The sequence below is a fragment of the Helianthus annuus genome, chromosome 10 (assembly GCF_002127325.2).
Source record: "Helianthus annuus cultivar XRQ/B chromosome 10, HanXRQr2.0-SUNRISE, whole genome shotgun sequence".
Taxonomy (NCBI): domain Eukaryota; kingdom Viridiplantae; phylum Streptophyta; class Magnoliopsida; order Asterales; family Asteraceae; genus Helianthus; species Helianthus annuus.
Genome location: NC_035442.2, coordinates 2,851,361 through 2,875,500, shown reverse-complemented (window position 1 = coordinate 2,875,500; position 24,140 = coordinate 2,851,361). Strand labels below are relative to the sequence as shown.

Genomic DNA, 24,140 nt, shown 5'->3' with positions numbered 1-24,140 from the left:
TTGAAATCTCATTACTTCATTAGGCTACCAACACACTAGTTTAACATTTCACTCAGTTTCACATTTGACTTTAATCATGGCTTGTCGCAGTTTCACCCATCATTTATTCGTCACAGCGGTGGCGATCATGATTGGCTTCGCTTCACCGTCGTACTACACCCGACCGTGTGATACCGCTAGCTCTTTTCTCGAAGGCGATAATGATGGAGGAGGAGGAGAAGTTGCTGAAGTTCCTAATATTGTAATGGTTTCCGGTGGAAGCGATGGAAGGAACCGGCGGAGCGGCGGAGTTGGGTTTGTTGGTGGCTACAGAAAAGGCTCGTCCTCTGGTGAAGGAGGGGGTACCTGGAAGGAAGGAAGCGGTGGGCAAAGCTGCAGAAGGGGCTCCGGAAGCGGCGGGAAAGACGGTGGTAGCGGGTGGGGATTCGGTGGTGGATTCGGGGCAGACCCCGATAGTCTTCGTTTGCTGACCCGATTGTTGGTGCTTATAATCTTGGTGCTCATCCTCATATTGCTGGTTATAGTGATCTCCAGGGCTATCATTTGACTTAGTATGTGGCATATTATTCTTTTTCTTATGATGATGATGATGGTTATTATTATAATATTATTGTATGGATATGGATGATTCAACCTAAGTTAAGATTCGAAATTTCATCCGAAATCACAATTTCGAAAAGATTCAAAACCTCATACAAAATTTCATCCGAAATATCATTCGAAATCAATTTCGGAAAGACTCGAAATTTCATCCGAAATATCATTCGAAATCAGTTTCGGAAATATTCAAAATTTCAACCGAAATATCATTCTAAATCGATTTCGGAAAGATTCAAATTTCATCGAAAATAACATTCGGAATGAATTTCGGAATAATTCGAAATTTCATCCGAAATCCTATTCGAAGTCACAATTTCGGATAAATTCAAAAACCAAATTTTATCTGAAATCTAATATGTTCTAGAAATGTCAAATTTTTGAAATCTCATTACTTCATTAGGCTACCAACACACTAGTTTAACATTTCACTCAGTTTGACATTTGACTTTAATCATGGCTTGTCGCAGTTTCACCCATCATCGTTTCGTCACAGCGGTGGCGATCATGATTGGCTTCGCTTCACCGTCGTACTACACCCGACCGTGTGATACCGCTTGCTCTTTTCACGACAGCGATAGTGATGGAGGAGGAGGAAAAGTTGCTGAAGTTCCTAATATTGTAAAGGTTTCCGGTGGAAGCGATGGAAGGAACCGGCGGAGCGGCGGAGTTGGGTTTGTTGGTGGCTACAGAAAAGGCTCGTCCTCTGGTGAAGGAGGGGATACCTGGAAGGAAGGAAGCGGTGGGCAAAGCTGCAGAAGGGGCTCCGGAAGCGGCGGGAAAGACGGTGGTAGCGGGTGGGGATTCGGTGGTGGATTCGGGGCAGACCCCGATAGTCTTCGTTTGCTGACCCGATTGTTGGTGCTTATAATCTTGGTGCTCATCCTCATATTGCTGGTTATAGTGATCTCCAGGGCAATCATTTGACTTAGTATGTGGCATATTCTTCTTCTTCTTATGATGATGATGGTTATTATTATATTATTATTGTATGGATTTGGATGATTCAACCTAAGTTAAGATTCGAAATTTCATCCGAAATCACAATTTCGAAAAGATTCAAAACCTCATACAAAATTTCATCCGAAATATCATTCGAAATCAATTTCGGAAAGACTCGAAATTTCATCCGAAATATCATTCGAAACCAGTTTCGGAAATACTCAAAATTTCAACCGAAATATCACTCTAAATCGATTTCGGAAAGATTCAAAATTTCATCCGAAATATCATTCGGAATGAATTTCGTAATAATTCGAAATTTCATCCGAAATCCTATTCGAAGTCACAATTTCGGATAAATTCAAAAACTAAATTTTATCTGAAATCTAATATGTTCTTGAAATGTCAAATTTTTGAAATCTCATTACTTCATTTGGCTACCAACACACTAGTTTAACATTTCACTCAGTTTCACATTTGACTTTAATCATGGCTTGTCGAAGTTTCTCCCATCATCTATTCGTCACAGCGGTGGCGATCATGATTGGCTTCGCTTCACCGTCGTACTACACCCGACCGTGTGATACCGCTAGCTCTTTTCTCGAAGGCGATAATGATGGAGGAGGAGGAGAAGTTGCTGAAGTTCCTAATATTGTAATGGTTTCCGGTGGAAGCGATGGAAGGAACCGGCGGAGCGGCGGAGTTGGGTTTGTTGGTGGCTACAGAAAAGGCTCGTCCTCTGGTGAAGGAGGGGGTACCTGGAAGGAAGGAAGCGGTGGGCAAAGCTGCAGAAGGGGCTCCGGAAGCGGCGGGAAAGACGGTGGTAGCGGGTGGGGATTCGGTGGTGGATTCGGGGCAGACCCCGATAGTCTTCGTTTGCTGACCCGATTGTTGGTGCTTATAATCTTGGTGCTCATCCTCATATTGCTGGTTATAGTGATCTCCAGGGCAATCATTTGACTTAGTATGTGGCATATTCTTCTTCTTCTTCTTATGATGATGATGGTTATTATTATATTATTATTGTATGGATTTGGATGATTCAACCTAAGTTAAGATTCGAAATTTCATCCGAAATCACAATTTCGAAAAGATTCAAAACCTCATACAAAATTTCATCCGAAATATCATTCGAAATCAATTTCGGAAAGACTCGAAATTTCATCCGAAATATCATTCGAAACCAGTTTCGGAAATATTCAAAATTTCAACCGAAATATCACTCTAAATCGATTTCGGAAAGATTCAAAATTTCATCCGAAATATCATTCGGAATGAATTTCGTAATAATTCGAAATTTCATCCGAAATCCTATTCGAAGTCACAATTTCGGATAAATTCAAAAACTAAATTTTATCTGAAATCTAATATGTTCTAGAAATGTCAAATTTTTGAAATCTCATTACTTCATTTGGCTACCAACACACTAGTTTAACATTTCACTCAGTTTCACATTTGACTTTAATCATGGCTTGTCGCAGTTTCTCCCATCATCTATTCGTCACAGCGGTGGCGATCATGATTGGCTTCGCTTCACCGTCGTACTACACCCGGCCGTGTGATACCGCTAGCTCTTTTCTCAAAGGCGATAGTCATGGAGGAGGAGGAGAAGTTGCTGAAGTTCCTAATATTGTAATGGTTTCCGGTGGAAGCGATGGAAGGAACCGGCGGAGCGGCGGAGTTGGGTTTGTTGGTGTCTACAGAAAAGGCTCGTCCTCTGGTGAAGGAGGGGGTACCTGGAAGGAAGGAAGCGGGGGGCAAAGCTGCAGAAGGGGCTCCGGAAGCGGCGGGAAAGACGGTGGTAGACGGTGGGGATTCGGTGGTGGATTCGGGGCAGACCCCGATAGTCTTCGTTTGCTCACCCGATTGTTGGTGCTTATAATCTTGGTGCTCATCCTCATATTGCTGGTTATAGTGATCTCCAGGGCAATCATTTGACTTAGTATGTGGCATATTCTTCTTCTTCTTATGATGATGATGGTTATTATTATATTATTATTGTATGGATTTGGATGATTCAACCTAAGTTAAGATTCGAAATTTCATCCGAAATCACAATTTCGAAAAGATTCAAAACCTCATACAAAATTTCATCCGAAATATCATTCGAAATCAATTTCGAAAAGACTCGAAATTTCATCCGAAATATCATTCGAAATCAGTTTCGGAAATATTCAAAATTTCAACCGAAATATCATTCTAAATCGATTTCGGAAAGATTCAAAATTTCATCCGAAATATCATTCGGAATGAATTTCGTAATAATTCGAAATTTCATCCGAAATCCTATTCGAAGTCACAATTTCGGATAAATTCAAAAACTAAATTTTATCTGAAATCTAATATGTTCTAGAAATGTCAAATTTTTGAAATCTCATTACTTCATTTGGCTACCAACACACTAGTTTAACATTTCACTCAGTTTCACATTTGACTTTAATCATGGCTTGTCGCAGTTTCTCCCATCATCTATTCGTCACAGCGGTGGCGATCATGATTGGCTTCGCTTCACCGTCGTACTACACCCGGCTGTGTGATACCGCTAGCTCTTTTCTCAAAGGCGATAGTCATGGAGGAGGAGGAGAAGTTGCTGAAGTTCCTAATATTGTAATGGTTTCCGGTGGAAGCGATGGAAGGAACCGGCGGAGCGGCGGAGTTGGGTTTGTTGGTGTCTACAGAAAAGGCTCGTCCTCTGGTGAAGGAGGGGGTACCTGGAAGGAAGGAAGCGGGGGGCAAAGCTGCAGAAGGGGCTCCGGAAGCGGCGGGAAAGACGGTGGTAGACGGTGGGGATTCGGTGGTGGATTCGGGGCAGACCCCGATAGTCTTCGTTTGCTCACCCGATTGTTGGTGCTTATAATCTTGGTGCTCATCCTCATATTGCTGGTTATAGTGATCTCCAGGGCAATCATTTGACTTAGTATGTGGCATATTCTTCTTCTTCTTATGATGATGATGGTTATTATTATATTATTATTGTATGGATTTGGATGATTCAACCTAAGTTAAGATTCGAAATTTCATCCGAAATCACAATTTCGAAAAGATTCAAAACCTCATACAAAATTTCATCCGAAATATCATTCGAAATCAATTTCGGAAAGACTCGAAATTTCATCCGAAATATCATTCGAAATCAGTTTCGGAAATATTCAAAATTTCAACCGAAATATCATTCTAAATCGATTTCGGAAAGATTCAAAATTTCATCCGAAATATCATTCGGAATGAATTTCGTAATAATTCGAAATTTCATCCGAAATCCTATTCGAAGTCACAATTTCGGATAAATTCAAAAACTAAATTTTATCTGAAATCTAATATGTTCTAGAAATGTCAAATTTTTGAAATCTCATTACTTCATTAGGCTACCAACACACTAGTTTAACATTTCACTCAGTTTCACATTTGACTTTAATCATGGCTTGTCGCAGTTTCACCCATCATCTATTCGTCACAGCGGTGGCGATCATGATTGGCTTCGCTTCACCGTCGTACTACACCCGACCGTGTGATACCGCTAGCTCTTTTCTCGAAGGCGATAATGATGGAGGAGGAGGAGAAGTTGCTGAAGTTCCTAATATTGTAATGGTTTCCGGTGGAAGCGATGGAAGGAACCGGCGGAGCGGCGGAGTTGGGTTTGTTGGTGGCTACAGAAAAGGCTCGTCCTCTGGTGAAGGAGGGGGTACCTGGAAGGAAGGAAGCGGTGGGCAAAGCTGCAGAAGGGGCTCCGGAAGCGGCGGGAAAGACGGTGGTAGCGGGTGGGGATTCGGTGGTGGATTCGGGGCAGACCCCGATAGTCTTCGTTTGCTGACCCGATTGTTGGTGCTTATAATCTTGGTGCTCATCCTCATATTGCTGGTTATAGTGATCTCCAGGGCAATCATTTGACTTAGTATGTGGCATATTCTTCTTCTTCTTATGATGATGATGATGATGGTTATTATTATATTATTATTGTATGGATATGGATGATTCAACCTAAGTTAAGATTCGAAATTTCATCCGAAATCACAATTTCGAAAAGATTCAAAACCTCATACAAAATTTCATCCGAAATATTATTCGAAATCAATTTCGAAAAGACTCGAAATTTCATCCGAAATATGATTCGAAATCTGTTTCGGAAATATTCAAAATTTCAACCGAAATATCATTCTAAATCGATTTCGGAAAGATTCAAAATTTCATTGGAAATAACATTCGGAATGAATTTCGGAATAATTCGAAATTTCATCCGAAATCCTATTCGATGTCACAATTTCGGATAAATTCAAAAACCAAATTTTATCTGAAATCTAATATGTTCTAGAAATGTCAAATTTTTGAAATCTCATTACTTCATTAGGCTACCAACACACTAGTTTAACATTTCACTCAGTTTCACATTTGACTTTAATCATGGCTTGTCGCAGTTTCACCCATCATCTATTCGTCACAGCGGTGGCGATCATGATTGGCTTCGCTTCACCGTCGTACTACACCCGACCGTGTGATACCGCTAGCTCTTTTCTCGACGGCGATAGTGATGGAGGAGGAGGAGAAGTTGCTGAAGTTCCTAATATTGTAATGGTTTCCGGTGGAAGCGATGGAAGGAACCGGCGGAGCGGCGGAGTTGGGTTTGTTGGTGGCTACAGAAAAGGCTCGTCCTCTAGTGAAGGAGGGGGTACCGGGAAGGAAGGAAGCGGTGGGCAAAGCTGCAGAAGGGGCTCCGGAAGCGGCGGGAAAGACGGTGGTAGCGGGTGGGGATTCGGTGGTGGATTCGGGGCAGACCCCGATAGTCTTCGTTTGCTGACCCGATTGTTGGTGCTTATAATCTTGGTGCTCATCCTCATATTGCTGGTTATAGCGATCTCCAGGGCAATCATTTGACTTAGTATGTGGCATATTCTTCTTCTTCTTATGATGATGATGATGGTTATTATTATATTATTATTGTATGGATATGGATGATTCAACCTAAGTTAAGATTCGAAATTTCATCCGAAATCACAATTTCGAAAAGATTCAAAACCTCATACAAAATTTCATCCGAAATATTATTCGAAATCAATTTCGGAAAGACTCGAAATTTCATCCGAAATATCATTCGAAATCAGTTTCGGAAATATTCAAAATTTCAACCGAAATATCATTCTAAATCGATTTCGGAAAGATTCAAAATTTCATCGGAAATAACATTCGGAATGAATTTCCGAATAATTCGAAATTTCATCCGAAATCCTATTCGAAGTCACAATTTCGGATAAATTCAAAAACCAAATTTTGTCTGAAATCTAATATGTTCTAGAAATGTCAAATTTTTGAAATCTCATTACTTCATTGGGCTACCAACACACTAGTTTAACATTCCACTCAGTTTCACATTTGACTTTAATCATGGCTTGTCGCAGTTTCACCCATCATCTATTCGTCACAGCGGTGGCGATCATGATTGGCTTCGCTTCACCGTCGTACTACACCCGACCGTGTGATATCGCTAGCTCTTTTCTCGACGGCGATAGTGATGGAGGAGGAGGAAAAGTTGCTGAAGTTCCTAATATTGTAATGGTTTCCGGTGGAAGCGATGGAAGGAACCGGTGGAGCGGCGGAGTTGGGTTTGTTGGTGGCTACAGAAAAGGCACGTCCTCTGGTGAAGGAGGGGGTACCTGGAAGGAAGGAAGCGGTAGGCAAAGCTGCAGAAGGGGCTCCGGAAGCGGCGGGAAAGACGGTGGTAGCGGGTGGGGATTCGGTGGTGGATTCGGGGCAGACCCCGATAGTCTTCGTTTGCTGACCCGATTGTTGGTGCTTATAATCTTGGTGCTCATCCTCATATTGCTGGTTATAGTGATCTCCAGGGCAATCATTTGACTTAGTATGTGGCATATTCTTCTTCTTCTTATGATGATGATGGTTATTATTATATTATTATTGTATGGATTTGGATGATTCAACCTAAGTTAAGTGATGCGTGTGTAGTGTAATATATTTTTGATGTATATTTAAACCCTTTTTACACTTTTAGCCAAGTTTTAAATTTATAAAAACACGATATTCACTAACACTAAACACACATATGGGCAAGTGCACCCATCGTGGACGTAGTACAGTGTTGGTAAGATACCGAGGTCGTCCAAGGACACAAGAGCTTTTAATACCGGTTTATCCTCAACGTCTAATCAAATAAAAAAGTAAGAAAAATGTTTTTAAACTAAGAAAATAAAAACTAACTAAATGCTGAAAATTAAAAATAAAATAAAACAGATAGACAAGATGAATCACTTGGATCCGACACGTGTATTAGTATAACCTTTGATTATCTTAGTTATTGTAGTAGGCCCCTCTTTTGAAGGCGACGTTACCCTCAACCCAGTAGTTTGAGTCAGCAAGGATACAATCCTAAAGGGCCGGATTATTGAAAGATAATGAATTAAGTTATTAATGCAAATTGTGGTAGGCCCCGCTTTCGGCGGTGACGTTACCCTCGGCTAAGTAGTCTGAGTCAGCAGGGATACAGTCCTAAATAGCCGGGTTATAGTATTAATAGTAGTTAACTTATGAGGGGGTCAAAGAGTTTGGATCCCCGCCATCGAATACCTATGGGCATTGAAGGAGATCCTACTAAATTTGACCCAGGTCCCAAGCAGGACCTCTAAACGCTGAACAAGGGCAAGACCCTTACCAAACCGTTCCCTTAACCCCCGACCAGGTAGCCAATATACCTCCATATAGACCGTGGAGATATGAATGGTGAAAATCTTTTATTTTATATAGACAGTAAAATAATGCCAAGACACCACGGACAAACGATAAGGAAAGATCACCTTCAACATAAGCAACTAGTTATTAAAGTCATTAATACAAAACCAAATAAAAAGTGCAAAAGATTGAAAATAAAAAGTATAATACTAAACCCTTGTCTTCACCAAGTGATGTAAGAGACTTAGGCAAACATGGCCTTGATTGTCAAGAACTCTTACGATCAATCTTGGATCCCGAGACGACTCACACACTCTATGATGGACAATGGATGATGGTGGTGGATGATGGTGTTATGGTGGTGGTGGGTGGTGGATGAAGTGTGAGAGAGGTGGTGTGCCAAGGGATGAGTTGAAATGAAACCAAGCACTCCTATTTATAGGCTGAACAGAAGGCTGGGCACGGCACCGTGTCCACTGGACACGCCCCCGTGCCCGTCTGACACTCTCTCTCCTCATTAATTGTAATTCGCAATTACAATTAATGCGCCTGCTGTACTTTCACCACGCCCCCGTGCCCGCTGGACACGGCCCCGTGGTGGGCAATGGAAGCTTCTATAAGTTTGTCTTTTATGCTGCTTCTTGGGCACGGCCCCGTGCTGGCTGAGCACGGGGCGTGTTCAGACTTCTGCTTTCTCTTCTTTGCTCTGGAGGATGCTGTTGAGGGTCCGGGCAGTCTACTTTTATTCCTTTTCTTGTATTTATGCTAGAATTAGTTGTCTTTTTTGCTTCTTTTGTGAATTTGAGCTCATTTCATCCTGAAAATACAAAAGGAAGACAAAAACACTCTTTTTCCAACATTAGTACTTAAAAAGGGTTAGTTTTATGCCTTAATTGATGTGATTTATATGTTGCATTTTACACACATCAAATACCCCCACACTTGAACTTTTGCTTGTCCTCAAGCAAAACTCTTTAAATGTGGCTTACACTCCCAAATGGAATAGGTAGAAGAGAAAGTTTTTGGCTTGTCATAGAGTGTCGGGAATCCAAGATCTTTGTAAGTTTTATTTTTATTTATTTACAATCCTATTCGTTATGATTTATTTAGAACGTTTCACAGGATAAATTACTTATTCGGGCATAGCATGCCTTATTAAAATTCCATTTATATACAAGTTCACATACCTCACGGGAGATCACTCAACACTCGGCCGAAGGTGTATTTTTTTAGTGAATCACTCGAGAGCGGCATGGAACTTACGCCTTTCATAGGCTTGCCAAGCAATCAATCCTCCTCCTTTTTAACTTTTTACCTTTGTAAATATCAAGAGGACTTTTTGGGTGAAGGGTTAGGCTTGGGTTAAAGGTGGGTGGTTGGGTTAGTGGTTAGTAAAAGGGCGAAAATCATAAAGAGCGTCGGTTTTCGTGACACACCTTGTTTTTAGTGATTCTTTATTTTGAAGTATTTCTCCAAACAAGCTTTTATATAGCTTTTGTTTGTTTTTGACTTCATCATATATTTTATTATATATATATATATATATATATATATATTGGAAAGTCACATAAAATAGCGATCTTACGAAAAACCGAGCTTGTTACTAAAATAAAGGGTGAAAAATAAAAAAGGGTTTTTGGTGGGTAAAAAGGGTTTTAGGGTAATGAAATGAAAGGTTTAGGCTCAAAGGGGCTAACTAGGGGGATTTTGGGTAGGTGGTAAAAAAAATGAAAAATAATGGTGTAGAAAAAATATGGTTAGTCCTAATGCCTCTATCACTTACTTACTTGGGTTTAAGTTGGTAAGGACCGGGAATGTATCGTCGTGGCAAGTTCTAGAGTTGTAAGAACCAAGCGGCTATTCACACAAGAAACGAAAAATGAGCATTTAGTCTAAAGATGTATATTTGTATGCTCAATAAAGGCTCAAAACTCACTTTTGTGGGAATGAGTTTTTAATGCGATCAAGTATATATAATCGAATTTTTAACTAGACTTGTTATGCCGTTTCGTAATTTTCTTATGTTGGTTCTTTGTTATCACGACGCTATCGGTTGTAAATTTGTAAAAATATAACCTTTTTAGAACTTGTTATTCCCAAATTAAACCAAGACAAGTAAAAAAAACGAAAAGTTTTTGAAAAAAAAAAAAAATTTGGGGTGTTCAGCGGTTCCAATAGAGTTTTGTGTAAGGCTTGTAATTAGGATTTGCAAAATTCAAGGTTTTAGCATCCCCCCACACTTAAATTACATATTGTCCTCAATGTGTCCCAAAAATAAGATTTTCGGTTGATTAGAATGTGTAAAAGTGGGTTAAAAAGCAAAGATTTATGTTACTGGCATCCTGGACACGGCCCCGTGGTCAGGTGCCAGTAACAGAAATTAAAGAGATAAGACAGAAGCCTGGACACGGGGGCGTGTCCGCTGAACACGGCCCGTGTCCAGTTACCTGAACTGGGCGTTTTTCTGCAGGTGGCTCAGCACGGGGCCGTGTTGGTTGGGCACGGCCCGTGTTGAGCCTTCTGTGATGGAGATTTGTGTCGGGTTGCTCTGTTCATTGTGCATGGGGCCATTTTTCTCGTTCCCTTTTTCATCCATTACCACCATGAGTGTGTTTTATTTCTGCAAATTAAAACTAAAAGATTAAACTAAACTAAGGATAGTTCCGCGGAATGCCTCCGTGGTGCGCCACGTTTATAAGGGTCCTTGGCTAGACCCAATGCGAGGTTATATGTTTTCTGAGTGGGATGCCTGGCGTCCCATGTTACACCATCGGAGAGCAGCATCCAAGCTCGAATCAATAACCTTCATGTAATTGACCGGGTCGTCGTCCTCTATTCTCTTCCCAACTCCGAACTTCACTTCATCATCCCCATACCTCAAGGTGAGTGTCCCGTCATTCATATCTACCACTGCTTGGGCGGTGGCAAGGAAGGGTCTCCCTAGTATGAGGGGGACCTCGGTGTCTTCCTCCATATCGAGTATGAGAAAGTCAGCTGGATAAACGAATCTGCTTACCTTTACCAAGACATTCTCGATGACACCTTGTGGGAATTTGACGGATCGATCAGCGAGTTGTATGCTCATTTTTGTAGGGCTCGTGGTTCCTAAGCCGAGTCTTTTGAACATTGATGAGGGCATGAGGTTAATGCTAGCCCCAAGATCGGCTAAGGCATTACGAACGGGTGATTCCCCTATTGAGCAGGGAATCGTGAAGCTTCCGGGATCGATTTTCTTTTGGGGAAGTTTATTGAGTACGAGGGCAGAGCATTCTTCGCCTAAATTGACTAATTACAAACTTTCAATTTTCTTTTTATGTGTAAGGAAGTCCCTCATGAATTTAGAGTACTTGGGCATTTGGGTTAGGACTTCGATAAAAGGAATATTGACATGCAATTGTTTTAACAGACTTTCGAACTTTGCGAATTGCTCATTGGTCTTTTGACGAATTAACCTACCGGGGTATGGAACTCGAGGAGCCTTGGTAGGCTCTGGTGACGGAGGGGAGTTCTTTTCCTGCAGAGGTGTGGGTACTGTTTCTTCCGTTGGTGGTGGCACTTCTGCAGGCCCTACGGTGCGGTTCCGTAGTGTGATGAGGTGAACTTGCGCTTTTGGGTTTGTTTCGGTATTGCTAGGTAATGCGCCTTGCGGTCTCTCGGCAAAATTTTGAGCTATTTGATTTAATTGTTTTTCTATGTTTTGAATACTAGCTTGTTGATTTCTAAAATTTGATTCTAATTGTAGAAATCTTTCCGAGTTTTTCTTATCAGTGTCGGAGACGAGGCGAGATACAGTATCTTCGAGCCTTTCTCGTCCACTTTGTTGTTGAGTGAAATTTTGTGACTCATTTCTTGGTTGTTGAAAGTTTGTTCGTTGGGTTTGTTGGTTACTACTATTGCCGGGTTCCCTCCAACCAAGGTTTGGGTGGTTTCGCCATCCTTGGTTGTAAGTTCCCGTTGGGGGACCCGACGGCCTAGGTCTATTATCAATGTAGTTTACCATTTCTTGTTGATCGTCTGTTTCTTTCATACAACTCCAATTTTCATGTGACCCACCACACCCTTCACAAGCCATAACCGAGACTGTTTTTGTCATTTCCAATTTTTTTATCTTTGAAGAAAGGGCCTCGATTTGGGCTTGTAAAGAAGTGCTTTCATCGACCTTATGGGCGCCCGGGGCGATTGACTTATTTCCCCGGGGGGTGTGCCATTGAAAATTGGTTTGAGAAATTTCCTCAATTGGATTATATATTTCGTGTGGGCGTCGATTACCTAAAAGTCCCCCGGAGCTAGAATCAAGTGTCTGCCTAGTGTGTGGCAACAATCCATTATAGAAAGTGGATACTTGTTGCCATATTGCAAGGCCGTGATGGGGACACTTGCGTAATAGCTCCTTGAACCTTTCCCAAGTTTCATATAAGGATTCCCCGTCCTCTTGTGAATATGTATTAATTTCAGTCATTAACTTAGCAGTTTTAGCGGGAGGGAAATACTTATATAGAAATTTTTGGGCTAGTTCATCCCAGGTGTTTACCGATCCAGCTGGGAGGTTGTTGAGCCAAGCTTTCGCTCGGTCTTTTAGTGAGAAGGGAAACATACGGAGGCGGATGGCGTCGTTTGATGCTCCATTGATCCGAAAGGTATCACATATTTCCAAGAAATTAGTTATATGTAGATGGGGATCCTCGTCCGCAAGCCCATGGAAGGTTGCGGAGTTCTGGAGCATTTGTATCAAATGCGGTCAGAGTTCTAAGTTATTAGCTTCGACATTCGGAGCATTGATAGCGGCGCCTAGATTACCTACGGTGGGTCGTAGATAATCCATAAGGGTACGTTGGTCCGCCATTGGAGGTGGATCACCCGAAACCTTCTCTTGGTTTTTGGCTTTTAACCTTTTTCTGAGAAAGCGTTCGGGTTCTTCTAGTGGTTCTTTTATGTCTTTATTGGAACTGGAGCTCATACACTACGTGAGGTTGGCGTTGGGTTCCAAGTCCTGCAATAAAAACAGAAAAGAATGTTGGTCAGAAGGTTCACCACGGCCCCGTGTTTAGCGAACACGGCCCGTGGTCGGAGTTTCAGTGATTGTTTTCCAAATCCCAGTTACTGGAAGTTGGACACGGCCCCGTGTTGCACCGGCACGGCCCCGTGGTCAGCCTTCTGTAACTTGGAAAACAAAAAAAAAAACTGCCAGTAACGATGCTGGGCACGGCCCGTGTCCGACCAGGCACGGCCCGTGCTGAGCCCTGCAGAAGCTGAAAAAACTAAGAAAAATCCTAAAAATTAAAAAGAAAAATAAAAATATGATTAGGCCGTTGATTCCTAAGTTTCTTAAAATCCTTGTGTCCCTGGCAACGGCGCCAAAAACTTGATGCGTGTGTAGTGTAATATATTTTTGATGTATATTTAAACCCTTTTTACACTTTTAGCCAAGTTTTAAATTTATAAAAACACGATATTCACTAACACTAAACACACATATGGGCAAGTGCACCCATCGTGGACGTAGTATAGTGTTGGTAAGATACCGAGGTCGTCCAAGGACACAAGAGCTTTTAATACCGGTTTATCCTCAACGTCTAATCAAATAAAAAAGTAAGAAAAATGTTTTTAAACTAAGAAAATAAAAACTAACTAAATGCTGAAAAATAAAAATAAAATAAAACAGATAGACAAGATGAATCACTTGGATCCGACACGTGTATTAGTATAACCTTTGATTATTTTCGCACTTTTGCACTTGTTTAAGAGATTATCTTAGTTATTGTAGTAGGCCCCTCTTTTGAAGGCGACGTTACCCTCAACCCAGTAGTTTGAGTCAGCAAGGATACAATCCTAAAGGGTCGGATTATTGAAAGATAATGAATTAAGTTATTAATGCAAATTGTGGTAGGCCCCGCTTTCGGCGGTGACGTTACCCTCGGCTAAGTAGTCTGAGTCAGCAGGGATACAGTCCTAAATAGCCGGGTTATAGTATTAATAGTAGTTAACTTATGAGGGGGTCAAAGAGTTTGGATCCCCGCCATCGAATACCTATGGGCATTGAAGGAGATCCTACTAAATTTGACCCAGGTCCCAAGCAGGACCTCTAAACGCTGAACAAGGGCAAGACCCTTACCAAACCGTTCCCTTAACCACCGACCAGGTAGCCAACATACCTCCATATAGACCGTGGAGATATGAATGGTGAAAATCTTTTATTTTATATAGACAGTAAAATAATGCCAAGACACCACGGACAAACGATAAGGAAAGATCACCTTCAACATAAGCAACTAGTTATTAAAGTCATTAATACAAAACCAAATAAAAAGTGCAAAAGATTGAAAATAAAAAGTATTATACTAAACACTTGTCTTCACCAAGTGATGTAAGAGACTTAGGCAAACATGGCTTTGATTGTCAAGAACTCTTACGATCAATCTTGGATCCCGAGACGACTCACACACTCTATGATGGACAATGGATGATGGTGGTGGATGATGGTGTTATGGTGGTGGTGGGTGGTGGATGAAGTGTGAGAGAGGTGGTGTGCCAAGGGATGAGTTGAAATGAAACCAAGCACTCCTATTTATAGGCTGAACAGAAGGCTGGGCACGGCCCCGTGTCCACTGGACACGCCCCCGTGCCCGTCTGACACTCTCTCTCCTCATTAATTGTAATTCGCAATTACAATTAATGCGCCTGCTGTACTTTCACCACGCCCCCGTGCCCGCTGGACACGGCCCCGTGGTGGGCAATGGAAGCTTCTATAAGTTTGTCTTTTATGCTGCTTCTTGGGCACGGCCCCGTGCTGGCTGAGCACGGGGCGTGTTCAGACTTCTGCTTTCTCTTCTTTGCTCTGGAGGATGCTGTTGAGGGTCCGGGCAGTCTACTTTTATTCCTTTTCTTGTATTTATGCTAGAATTAGTTGTCTTTTTGCTTCTTTTGTGAATTTGAGCTCATTTCATCCTGAAAATACAAAAGGAAGACAAAAACACTCTTTTTCCAACATTAGTACTTAAAAAGGGTTAGTTTTATGCCTTAATTGATGTGATTTATATGTTGCATTTTACACACATCATTAAGATTCGAAATTTCATCCGAAATCACAATTTCGAAAAGATTCAAAACCTCATACAAAATTTCATCCGAAATATCATTCTTAATCAATTTCGGAAAGACTCGAAATTTCATCCGAAATATCATTCGAAATCAGTTTCGGAAATATTCAAAATTTCAACCGAAATATCATTCTAAATCGATTTCGGAAAGATTCAAAATTTCATTCGAAATATCATTCGGAATGAATTTCGTAATAATTCGAAATTTCATCCGAAATCCTATTCGAAGTCACAATTTCGGATAAATTCAAAAACTAAATTTTATCTGAAATCTAATATGTTCTAGAAATGTCAAATTTTTGAAATCTCATTACTTCATTAGGCTACCAACACACTAGTTTAACATTTCACACAGTTTCACATGTGACTTTAATCATGGCTTGTCGCAGTTTCACCCATCATCTATTCGTCACAGCGGTGGCGATCATGATTGGCTTCGCTTCACCGTCGTACTACACCCGACCGTGTGATACCGCTAGCTCTTTTCTCAAAGGCGATAGTGATGGAGGAGGAGGAGAAGTTGCTGAAGTTCCTAATATTGTAATGGTTTCCGGTGGAAGCGATGGAAGGAACCGGCGGAGCGGCGGAGTTGGGTTTGTTGGTGGCTACAGAAAAGGCTCGTCCTCTGGTGAAGGAGGGGGTACCTGGAAGGAAGGAAGCGGTGGGCAAAGCTGCAGAAGGGGCTCCGGAAGCGGCGGGAAAGACGGTGGTAGCGGGTGGGGATTCGGTGGTGGATTCGGGGCAGACCCCGATAGTCTTCGTTTGCTGACCCGATTGTTGGTGCTTATAATCTTGGTGCTCATCCTCATATTGCTGGTTATAGTGATCTCCAGGGCAATCATTTGACTTAGTATGTGGCATATTCTTCTTCTTCTTATGATGATGATGATGGTTATTATTATATTATTATTGTATGGATATGGATGATTCAACCTAAGTTAAGATTCGAAATTTCATCCGAAATCACAATTTCGAAATGATTCAAAACCTCATACAAAATTTCATCCGAAATATTATTCGAAATCAATTTCGGAAAGACTCGAAATTTCATCCGAAATATGATTCGAAATCAGTTTCGGAAATATTCAAAATTTCAACCGAAATATCATTCTACATCGATTTCGGAAAGATTCAAAATTTCATCCGAAATATCATTCGAAATGAATTTCGGAATAATTTAAAATTTCATCCGAAATCCTATTCGAAGTCACAATTTCGGATAAATTCAAAAACCAAATTTTATCTGAAATCTAATATGTTCTAGAAATGTCAAATTTTTGAAATCTCATTACTTCATTAGGCTACCAACACACTAGTTTAACATTTCATTCAGTTTCACATTTGACTTTAATCATGGCTTGTCGCAGTTTCACCCATCATCTATTCGTCACAGCGGTGGCGATCATGATTGGCTTCGCTTCACCGTCGTACTACACCCGACCGTGTGATACCGCTAGCTCTTTTCTCAAAGGCGATAGGAAGGAGGAGGAGGAGAAGTTGCTGAAGTTCCTAATATTGTAATGGTTTCCGGTGGAAGCGATGGAAGGAACCGGCGGAGTTGGGTTTGTTGGTGGCTACAGAAAAGGCTCGTCCTCTGGTGAATGAGGGGGTACCTGGAAGGAAGGAAGCTGTGGGCAAAGCTGCAGATGGGGCTCCGGAAGCGGCGGGAAAGACGGTGGTAGCGGGTGGGGATTCGGTGGTGGATTCGGGGCAGACCCCGATAGTCTTCGTTTGCTGACCCGATTGTTGGTGCTTATAATCTTGGTGCTCATCCTCATATTGCTGGTTATAGTGATCTCCAGGGCAATCATTTGACTTAGTATGTGGCATATTCTTCTTCTTCTTATGATGATGATGATGGTTATTATTATATTATTATTGTATGGATATGGATGATTCAACCTAAGTTAAGATTCGAAATTTCATCCGAAATCACAATTTCGAAAAGATTCAAAACCTCATACAAAATTTCATCCGAAATATTATTCGAAATCAATTTCGGAAAGACTCGAAATTTCATCCGAAATATGATTCGAAATCAGTTTCGGAAATATTCAAAATTTCAACCGAAATATCATTCTACATCGATTTCGGAAAGATTCAAAATTTCATCCGAAATATCATTCGAAATGAATTTCGGAATAATTTAAAATTTCATCCGAAATCCTATTCGAAGTCACAATTTCGGATAAATTCAAAAACCAAATTTTATCTGAAATCTAATATGTTCTAGAAATGTCAAATTTTTGAAATCTCATTACTTCATTAGGCTACCAACACACTAGTTTAACATTTCATTCAGTTTCACATTTGACTTTAATCATGGCTTGTCGCAGTTTCACCCATCATCTATTCGTCACAGCGGTGGCGATCATGATTGGCTTCGCTTCACCGTCGTACTACACCCGACCGTGTGATACCGCTAGCTCTTTTCTCGACGGCGATAGTGATGGAGGAGGAGGAGAAGTTGTTGAAGTTCCTAATATTGTAATGATTTCCGGTGGAAGCGATGGAAGGAACCCGCGGAGCGGCGGAGTTGGGTTTGTTGGTGGCTACAGAAAAGGCTCGTCCTCTGGTGAAGGAGGGGGTACCTGGAAGGAAGGAAGCTGTAAGACCCAGTTTATATTACCAGATTTAACAACCTAAAAAGCATGCATTTAGTGCCAAAATGTCGACTTGACAAAAACTTTCATAGTTTAAACCCAAATATTTACAACATACATGTATTGTTGTTACAAACCACATTCAAGACGGTAACTAGCATTAATTTACATAGTTTTTAACACAAAGTTTGGATGCGGAAGCGTTCTAAAAATGTGTGTGTTCGGTTCGACTCGCTTGCTTGATCTTCATCCTTTACTTGGGTACCTGAGAACTAACATTTTAAACAAGCATTAGTACTATCACTCTTGGAAATTACGTATTCGAACCAGGTCCGAACACTGATTCGAGAAATTGATCAAAACAATTTTTATCAAACAAGGTTCCACCGTAATTTACGGTGTCACCGTAAATTACGGTGACTTCTGGACATTTGGGACCTACCGTAACTCAGTAGGTATCCACCGTAAAAGAATTGCAGGTCACCGTAAATTACGGTACGACCGTAATTTACGGTAGACTCTTCACATTTCTCCCTTGTTTAAAAATGCAGTTTTTGCTGGTTCATTATGAGTCGAAACAGCATACTTTCGTATGATTCGTTAAACGGCTGGGCTAGTTCTTCGTATTTGTACATCGGTTATCACATTACTCAACTATAACTTAATCGGGCATGTTACGGAAATTAACATTCACGCTAATTGCAAGACTACTAGTTGATCTTTCGTACTATGATCAAGCATCAAAATCAAAACTTAGCATCTATAAAAAGAACAAGGCTTATAAGTTTATCTACGGTGTTCGTTACACGGCCTACACCTCATGTATTATTCGCACAATATAATAAAGTCATGCTTCGTGTTTATTACCATAACTTGTTTGACCCGTTTGGGTGCGGAGTATAAGCACCTTACGGACGCTCGACTTCATGTTTATAACTTGTTTAGGGCAATAGCCAAATTCATGACCTAATGGAAATTCTCGGTCATCATGCTTTCATTCCTCTTTAACCAACTCATAAAGCTACGATATGTATAATGTAATGAAACGATAAATTTCATACCTTTTAGAGCGCGTCTTTTCCTCGTGAACTCCCTCCGGCTTGTCCGCTAGATGAACCGGACTCTTTGCCTAGAAAATTCAGTTTTTATAACATGTTTAGAACTCCTTTTTATGACCATAATCACATAATTATGGACCATTATCAAATCTGCGTTTTTATCCAAATTTCACATTTAAATCCCCACTTAGGCATTTCTACAAACACCTAGCGGGTCGGATTTTCCCACCTTCATAAACAAGTTCATGACTTTATGATTTGCCATCAAATTTCACTATAATAACAATTTTTGTATACATTTAGTATCAATATCACTGGAATTACTTCTTATAATGAAATTTATACTAGGATTACACTCAAAATCCTAATATTCATCATCAACATACAAAACCCATAACTTAACATCCATGGATTCATGGAATTTTCCTAAATTAGGGCATGATTTCATATATAGTTGTCTAGGTTTTAATCCTAGACACTATATCATCTTTAATCTAACTAATTACTGTCATGCATCAACAATCAAACTAAATTTCTCATGTTTCACAATTAACCTAGAATTTGTGATGTAACAAAATCACTGAATTTCACATACCTTTTGATCCTCACAACGAGGTGTTTACTAATATTTAATTAGAGCTCGATTTGGAACTGGTTTAGGGCTTCAATTGAAGAGATTTTGCTTGAGTTAGGGTTTGGAATTGGGGATGTCGCCCCCTGCTTGTTTCTTGATCGACCAGACTCCCAATTTGGGAGGTTTGGTTTAATTTTGTTACTATTAGTAACACAACTTTGAGTCTTGACAAGTTTAGTCCCCTTACTATGATTTTTCTTTAGTTTTAATTATTTTAACCATAACATGCATTAATTCAAGACTTGGAATTTAACTAGGTTAAATTCCTAGTTGGTAAACTCTTGTTTATCTATTCTTTGAACTTTATAATATACGGGTTTATGTTTTTGGGGTGTTACAAGTCCACCCCCCTTAAAAAGGGTTTCGTCCCCGAAACCGAATTACGTACCAAATAATGTAGGGTAGAGACGCCGCATCTCCTCTTCGGGTTCCCAAGTAGTGTCTGACCCTTTTCTGTGGTCCCATTTGACCTTGACTTGATGTATCACTTTGTTCCTCAAGCTTTTCTCTTTACGATCTAAAATCGCAATCGGTTTTACTGCATAGTTGAGACTGTTATCCACTTCGATATCATCGTAGTGGACATGAGCGGTCTCGTCGGCCAAACATTTCCGGAGATGTGATACGTGGAATGTGTTATGAATCCCACTCAACTCTTCGGGTAATTCAAGTCGATAAGCTACCTTACCAACTCGTTCAATGATTCTAAATGGCCCAATGAATCTCGGGTTTAACTTCCCCTTTTTTCTGAATCTGATAATACCCTTCCATGGGGAAACCTTTAGCATGACCATATCGCCAACCCGAAACTCAATTGGTCTATTTCTTTTATCTGCGTATGCCTTTTTCCGGTCTTGAGCCGCTTTCAAGTGCGTCCGAACTATGTCGATTTTCGCATTTGTAGCTCGGATTATATCAGTTGGTGCTAGCCCTCGCGGGCCCACCTCTCCCCAACATACCGGAGTCCGACACTTTCTGCCATATAATAGCTCATACGGGGCCATTTTAATGCTCGCGTGATAGCTATTGTTATATGCGAATTCGACCAAGGGTAAATGGACATCCCAACTACCCCCAAAGTCAATAATGCAAGCCCGCAGCATATCACCCAATGTTTGTATTGTTCTTTCGCTCTGCCCATCCGTTTGTGGATGATAAGCAGTGCTAAGGAACAATTTAGTTCCCATCTGTTCTTGGAATTCACGCCAGAATTTCGAAGTAAACCGAGTATCTCTGTCTGACACAATGGATATCGGTACCCCATGCCTTGCTATGATTTCATTGGTGTAAACCTCCGACATTTTCTCAGATGTATAAGTCTCACGAATGGGAATAAAGTGAGCGCTTTTGGTTAACCTATCCACGACTACCCAAATAGCATCAAAACCACGACTTGTTTTAGGCAGTTTGGTCAATAGGTCCATCGTGATTTGCTCCCATTTCCAAACCGGAATTTCTAACGGTTGGAGTTTACCATACGGCTTTTGGTGCTCCGCCTTGACTTGTAGGCATGTCAAACACTTTTCCACGTATTTCACAGTGTCCCGCTTCATTCCGGGCCACCAATAGTTTTGCTTTAAGTCGTGATACATTTTGGTCGCTCCCGGGTGAATAGAATAACGGGATTTATGAGCTTCATCAAGTAGAAGCTTCTTAACACCACATGTGTTAGGAACCCAGATTCTATTAAAACGAGTCTTTAGGCCGTGACTGCCCACTTCAAGGTCTTTAACTTGACCAATAATTCTTTCCCTTTTCCAGTTTTCCGCCTTTACAGCTTCATCTTGTGCTTCTCGAATTCGTTCTAGTAAACTTGAAGTCACAACCAGTTGCATTGATCGTACCCGTATCGGGGCATAATCTGTTTTGCGGCTCAGCGCATCGGCCACTACATTGGCCTTACCGGGGTGGTAATGTATTTCGCAATCGAAGTCTTTGAAGGTTTCCAACCACCGTCTTTGCCGCATGTTTAATTCCTTCTGGTCGAAGAAATATTTCAAGCTTTTATGGTCGGTAAAGATTGTAAACTTTACTCCGTACAAGTAATGTCTCCATATCTTTAAGGCAAACTCCACCGCTGCCAATTCTAAGTCGTGAACCGGATATTTATTTTCATGAATCTTCAATTGCCTCGAGGCGTAGGCGATGACCTTGCCTCGTTGCATTAACACGCATCCGAGCCCCAATTGAGAAGCGTCCGAGTAAACCTCCATGTCTTCAGTTCCTTCCGGTAAAGTCAGTACCGGAGCGTGGGTCAACTTTTCCTTGAGTGTTTGGAAAGCTTCCTCTTGCTTAATGCCCCACACGAATTTTTCCTCCTTACGAGTTAATTTGGTCAATGGTAAGGCAATTTTGGAGAAATCCTGTATGAATCTCCGATAATATCCCGCAAGCCCTAAAAAGCTTCGGATTTCCGAGGGATTTCTTGGAGGGCTCCATTTCGTCACAGCTTCTATCTTTGACGGATCTACTAGTACTCCATCAGCACTAATAAGATGTCCAAGAAACTGTACTTCCCGTAACCAGAAAGCACACTTCGTGAATTTTGCATACAGCTTCTCTCGTCTGAGTGTGTCTAATATTTCCCGCAAATGACACACGTGCTCGGCTTCACTCTTTGAATATACCAGAATGTCGTCGATAAATACAATTACCGACTTATCTAGCATGGGTTTGCAAACCCGGTTCATGAGGTCCATGAAAGCCGCGGGCGCATTGGTCAATCCGAAAGGCATTACGAGGAATTCATAATGCCCGTACCTCGTACGGAAAGCCGTTTTGGGTACGTCCTCCTCCTTGACTTTCAATTGGTGATAACCGGATCGGAGATCAATTTTGGAAAACCAACTTGCTCCTTGCAGTTGGTCGAATAAATCGTCAATTCTTGGAAGTGGGTATCGATTCTTCACCGTGAGTTTGTTTAACTCCCGGTAATCGATACACATGCGCATACTGCCATCTTTCTTTTTCACGAATAAGACTGGTGCGCCCCACGGAGACACACTCGGTTGGATAAATCCCTTGTCAAGAAATTCCTGAATTTGAGACATCAATTCTTGTAACTCCGACGGTGCAAGTCGGTATGGCGCCTTGGCCACGGGTTTCGCGCCCGGAATCAACTCGATTCCGAACTCTACCTCCTGTTCTGGCGGTATCCCCGGTAGTTCTTCCGGAAACACGTCTTCATAATCTCGCACGACCGATACATCCCCAATTTTGAGGAGTTCCTTTTCCGTTTCGCTCGCATATACCATAAAGGCCTTGCATCCATGTTTCATGAGTTTATGAGCTTCTAGCATTGTGCATATCGCTGGGTTACCTCCTTTTTCTCCATATATCGTAACTTGCTTTCCGCTAGGAGACGTTAGCTTTATTTCCTTTCGGAAACACACCACCTTTGCGTGGTAACGGGATAGCCAATCCATTCCCACTACCACTTGAAATTCTCCCATCGACATCGGGATCAAGTCTATTGTGTATTCCTCGTCATCGATATTCATCGTGCAGTTTTCACATACATCACAGACAATAAAGATTTTATTATTACCTATCTCTACCTCTAAAGGCATAGGTAATTTTGTTAGAACAAATGAAGGGTGTCGAATAAACCCATATGAAACAAAGGATTTATTCGCACCAGTATCAAATAACACACGTGCGGGAATTGAATTTATAGTGAATGTACCTGAGACCACGTCAGGTTCGACCTTTGCTTCAGCAGCGGTCAATTGAAACGATCTTGCTTTGGCCTTTGTGGCTTCACCCTTTGGGTCTTGCCCTTCTTTCTTTCCGGCCAATTCTGGGCACTCCGATCTTTTGTGACCCGTTCGGTAACAATTGTAACAAACGGTCACTTTTTCCGGGCATGATATAGCCATGTGTCCTGTTTTTCGACATATAGGACAAGGCTTATCTTTGAAGCGACATTCACCCTTATGATTCTTGCCGCAGATTTTGCAACTTGGTGTACCGCCCTTTGCATCTGATTTCTTTGACGTTTCATTCGTTCTTGCTTTCTTGGTAGGGCTTGGATTTATATCCTGTGCCCTTCGTTCACCCCGCTCTATACTCTTTTTCAACTCAATCTCCCTTTCCCGAGCAGCATTGACAATCTCGGTAAGGGTCTCATACTTTGAAGGGGTTATGAACTCCCTATATTCTGCGCTTAGCATGTTATGGTAATAGTAAACTTTTTGCTCTTCGTTCGTTATCAGATCGTCACAGAATTTCATTTTGTCCATAAACATCCCCGTGATCTTGTCTATGGATTCACCCTTGTGTCTGAGTTGCATGAACTCTTCCTTGATCTTGTTTATAACTGCTTTGGGGCTATGGTGTTTAAGAAACGGCGTCTTAAACTCCTCCCACGTCATGGCCTTGGCCGCTTCGTTTCCAATCTCCTTCTTTTTATTATCCCACCAGTCCTTCGCTTGACCTCTTAACTGACCCGTACCATAAGCTACGTAGTCATTCTCATCACAGTGGGTTCTCTCGAATACCCCCTCGATATCGCCTATCCATCGCTGACACACGA

The 24,140-nt window shown here is 41.3% G+C and overlaps 4 protein-coding genes and 1 non-coding gene across 5 annotated transcripts; all 5 read left to right on the top strand.

Moving 5' to 3' along the window:
- The first annotated feature begins 76 nt into the window (after window positions 1-76).
- LOC110887076 (loricrin-like) lies at window positions 77-547 on the top strand. Its single transcript, XM_022134980.1, has one exon. The coding sequence runs from the start codon at window positions 77-79 to the stop codon at window positions 545-547; it is 471 nt and encodes a 156-aa protein (XP_021990672.1).
- Window positions 548-1,053: 506 nt separating this feature from the next.
- On the top strand, window positions 1,054-1,524 carry LOC110880423 (loricrin-like). The gene has a single exon (XM_022128946.1). The coding sequence runs from the start codon at window positions 1,054-1,056 to the stop codon at window positions 1,522-1,524; it is 471 nt and encodes a 156-aa protein (XP_021984638.1).
- Window positions 1,525-2,028: 504 nt separating this feature from the next.
- LOC110880424 (loricrin-like) lies at window positions 2,029-6,408 on the top strand. The gene is made up of 5 exons (XM_022128947.1): window positions 2,029-2,429; window positions 3,021-3,407; window positions 3,996-4,382; window positions 4,971-5,357; window positions 5,952-6,408. The coding sequence occupies exons 1-5, from the start codon at window positions 2,029-2,031 to the stop codon at window positions 6,406-6,408; spliced, it is 2,019 nt and encodes a 672-aa protein (XP_021984639.1).
- A 507-nt stretch (window positions 6,409-6,915) lies between these two features.
- Window positions 6,916-7,386, top strand: LOC110880425 (glycine-rich RNA-binding protein 10-like). The gene has a single exon (XM_022128948.1). The coding sequence runs from the start codon at window positions 6,916-6,918 to the stop codon at window positions 7,384-7,386; it is 471 nt and encodes a 156-aa protein (XP_021984640.1).
- A 5,186-nt stretch (window positions 7,387-12,572) lies between these two features.
- On the top strand, window positions 12,573-12,679 carry LOC118483479. The gene has a single exon (XR_004870768.1). It is a non-coding gene; the product is annotated as a small nucleolar RNA R71 (small nucleolar RNA).
- The last annotated feature ends 11,461 nt before the right edge of the window (window positions 12,680-24,140 follow it).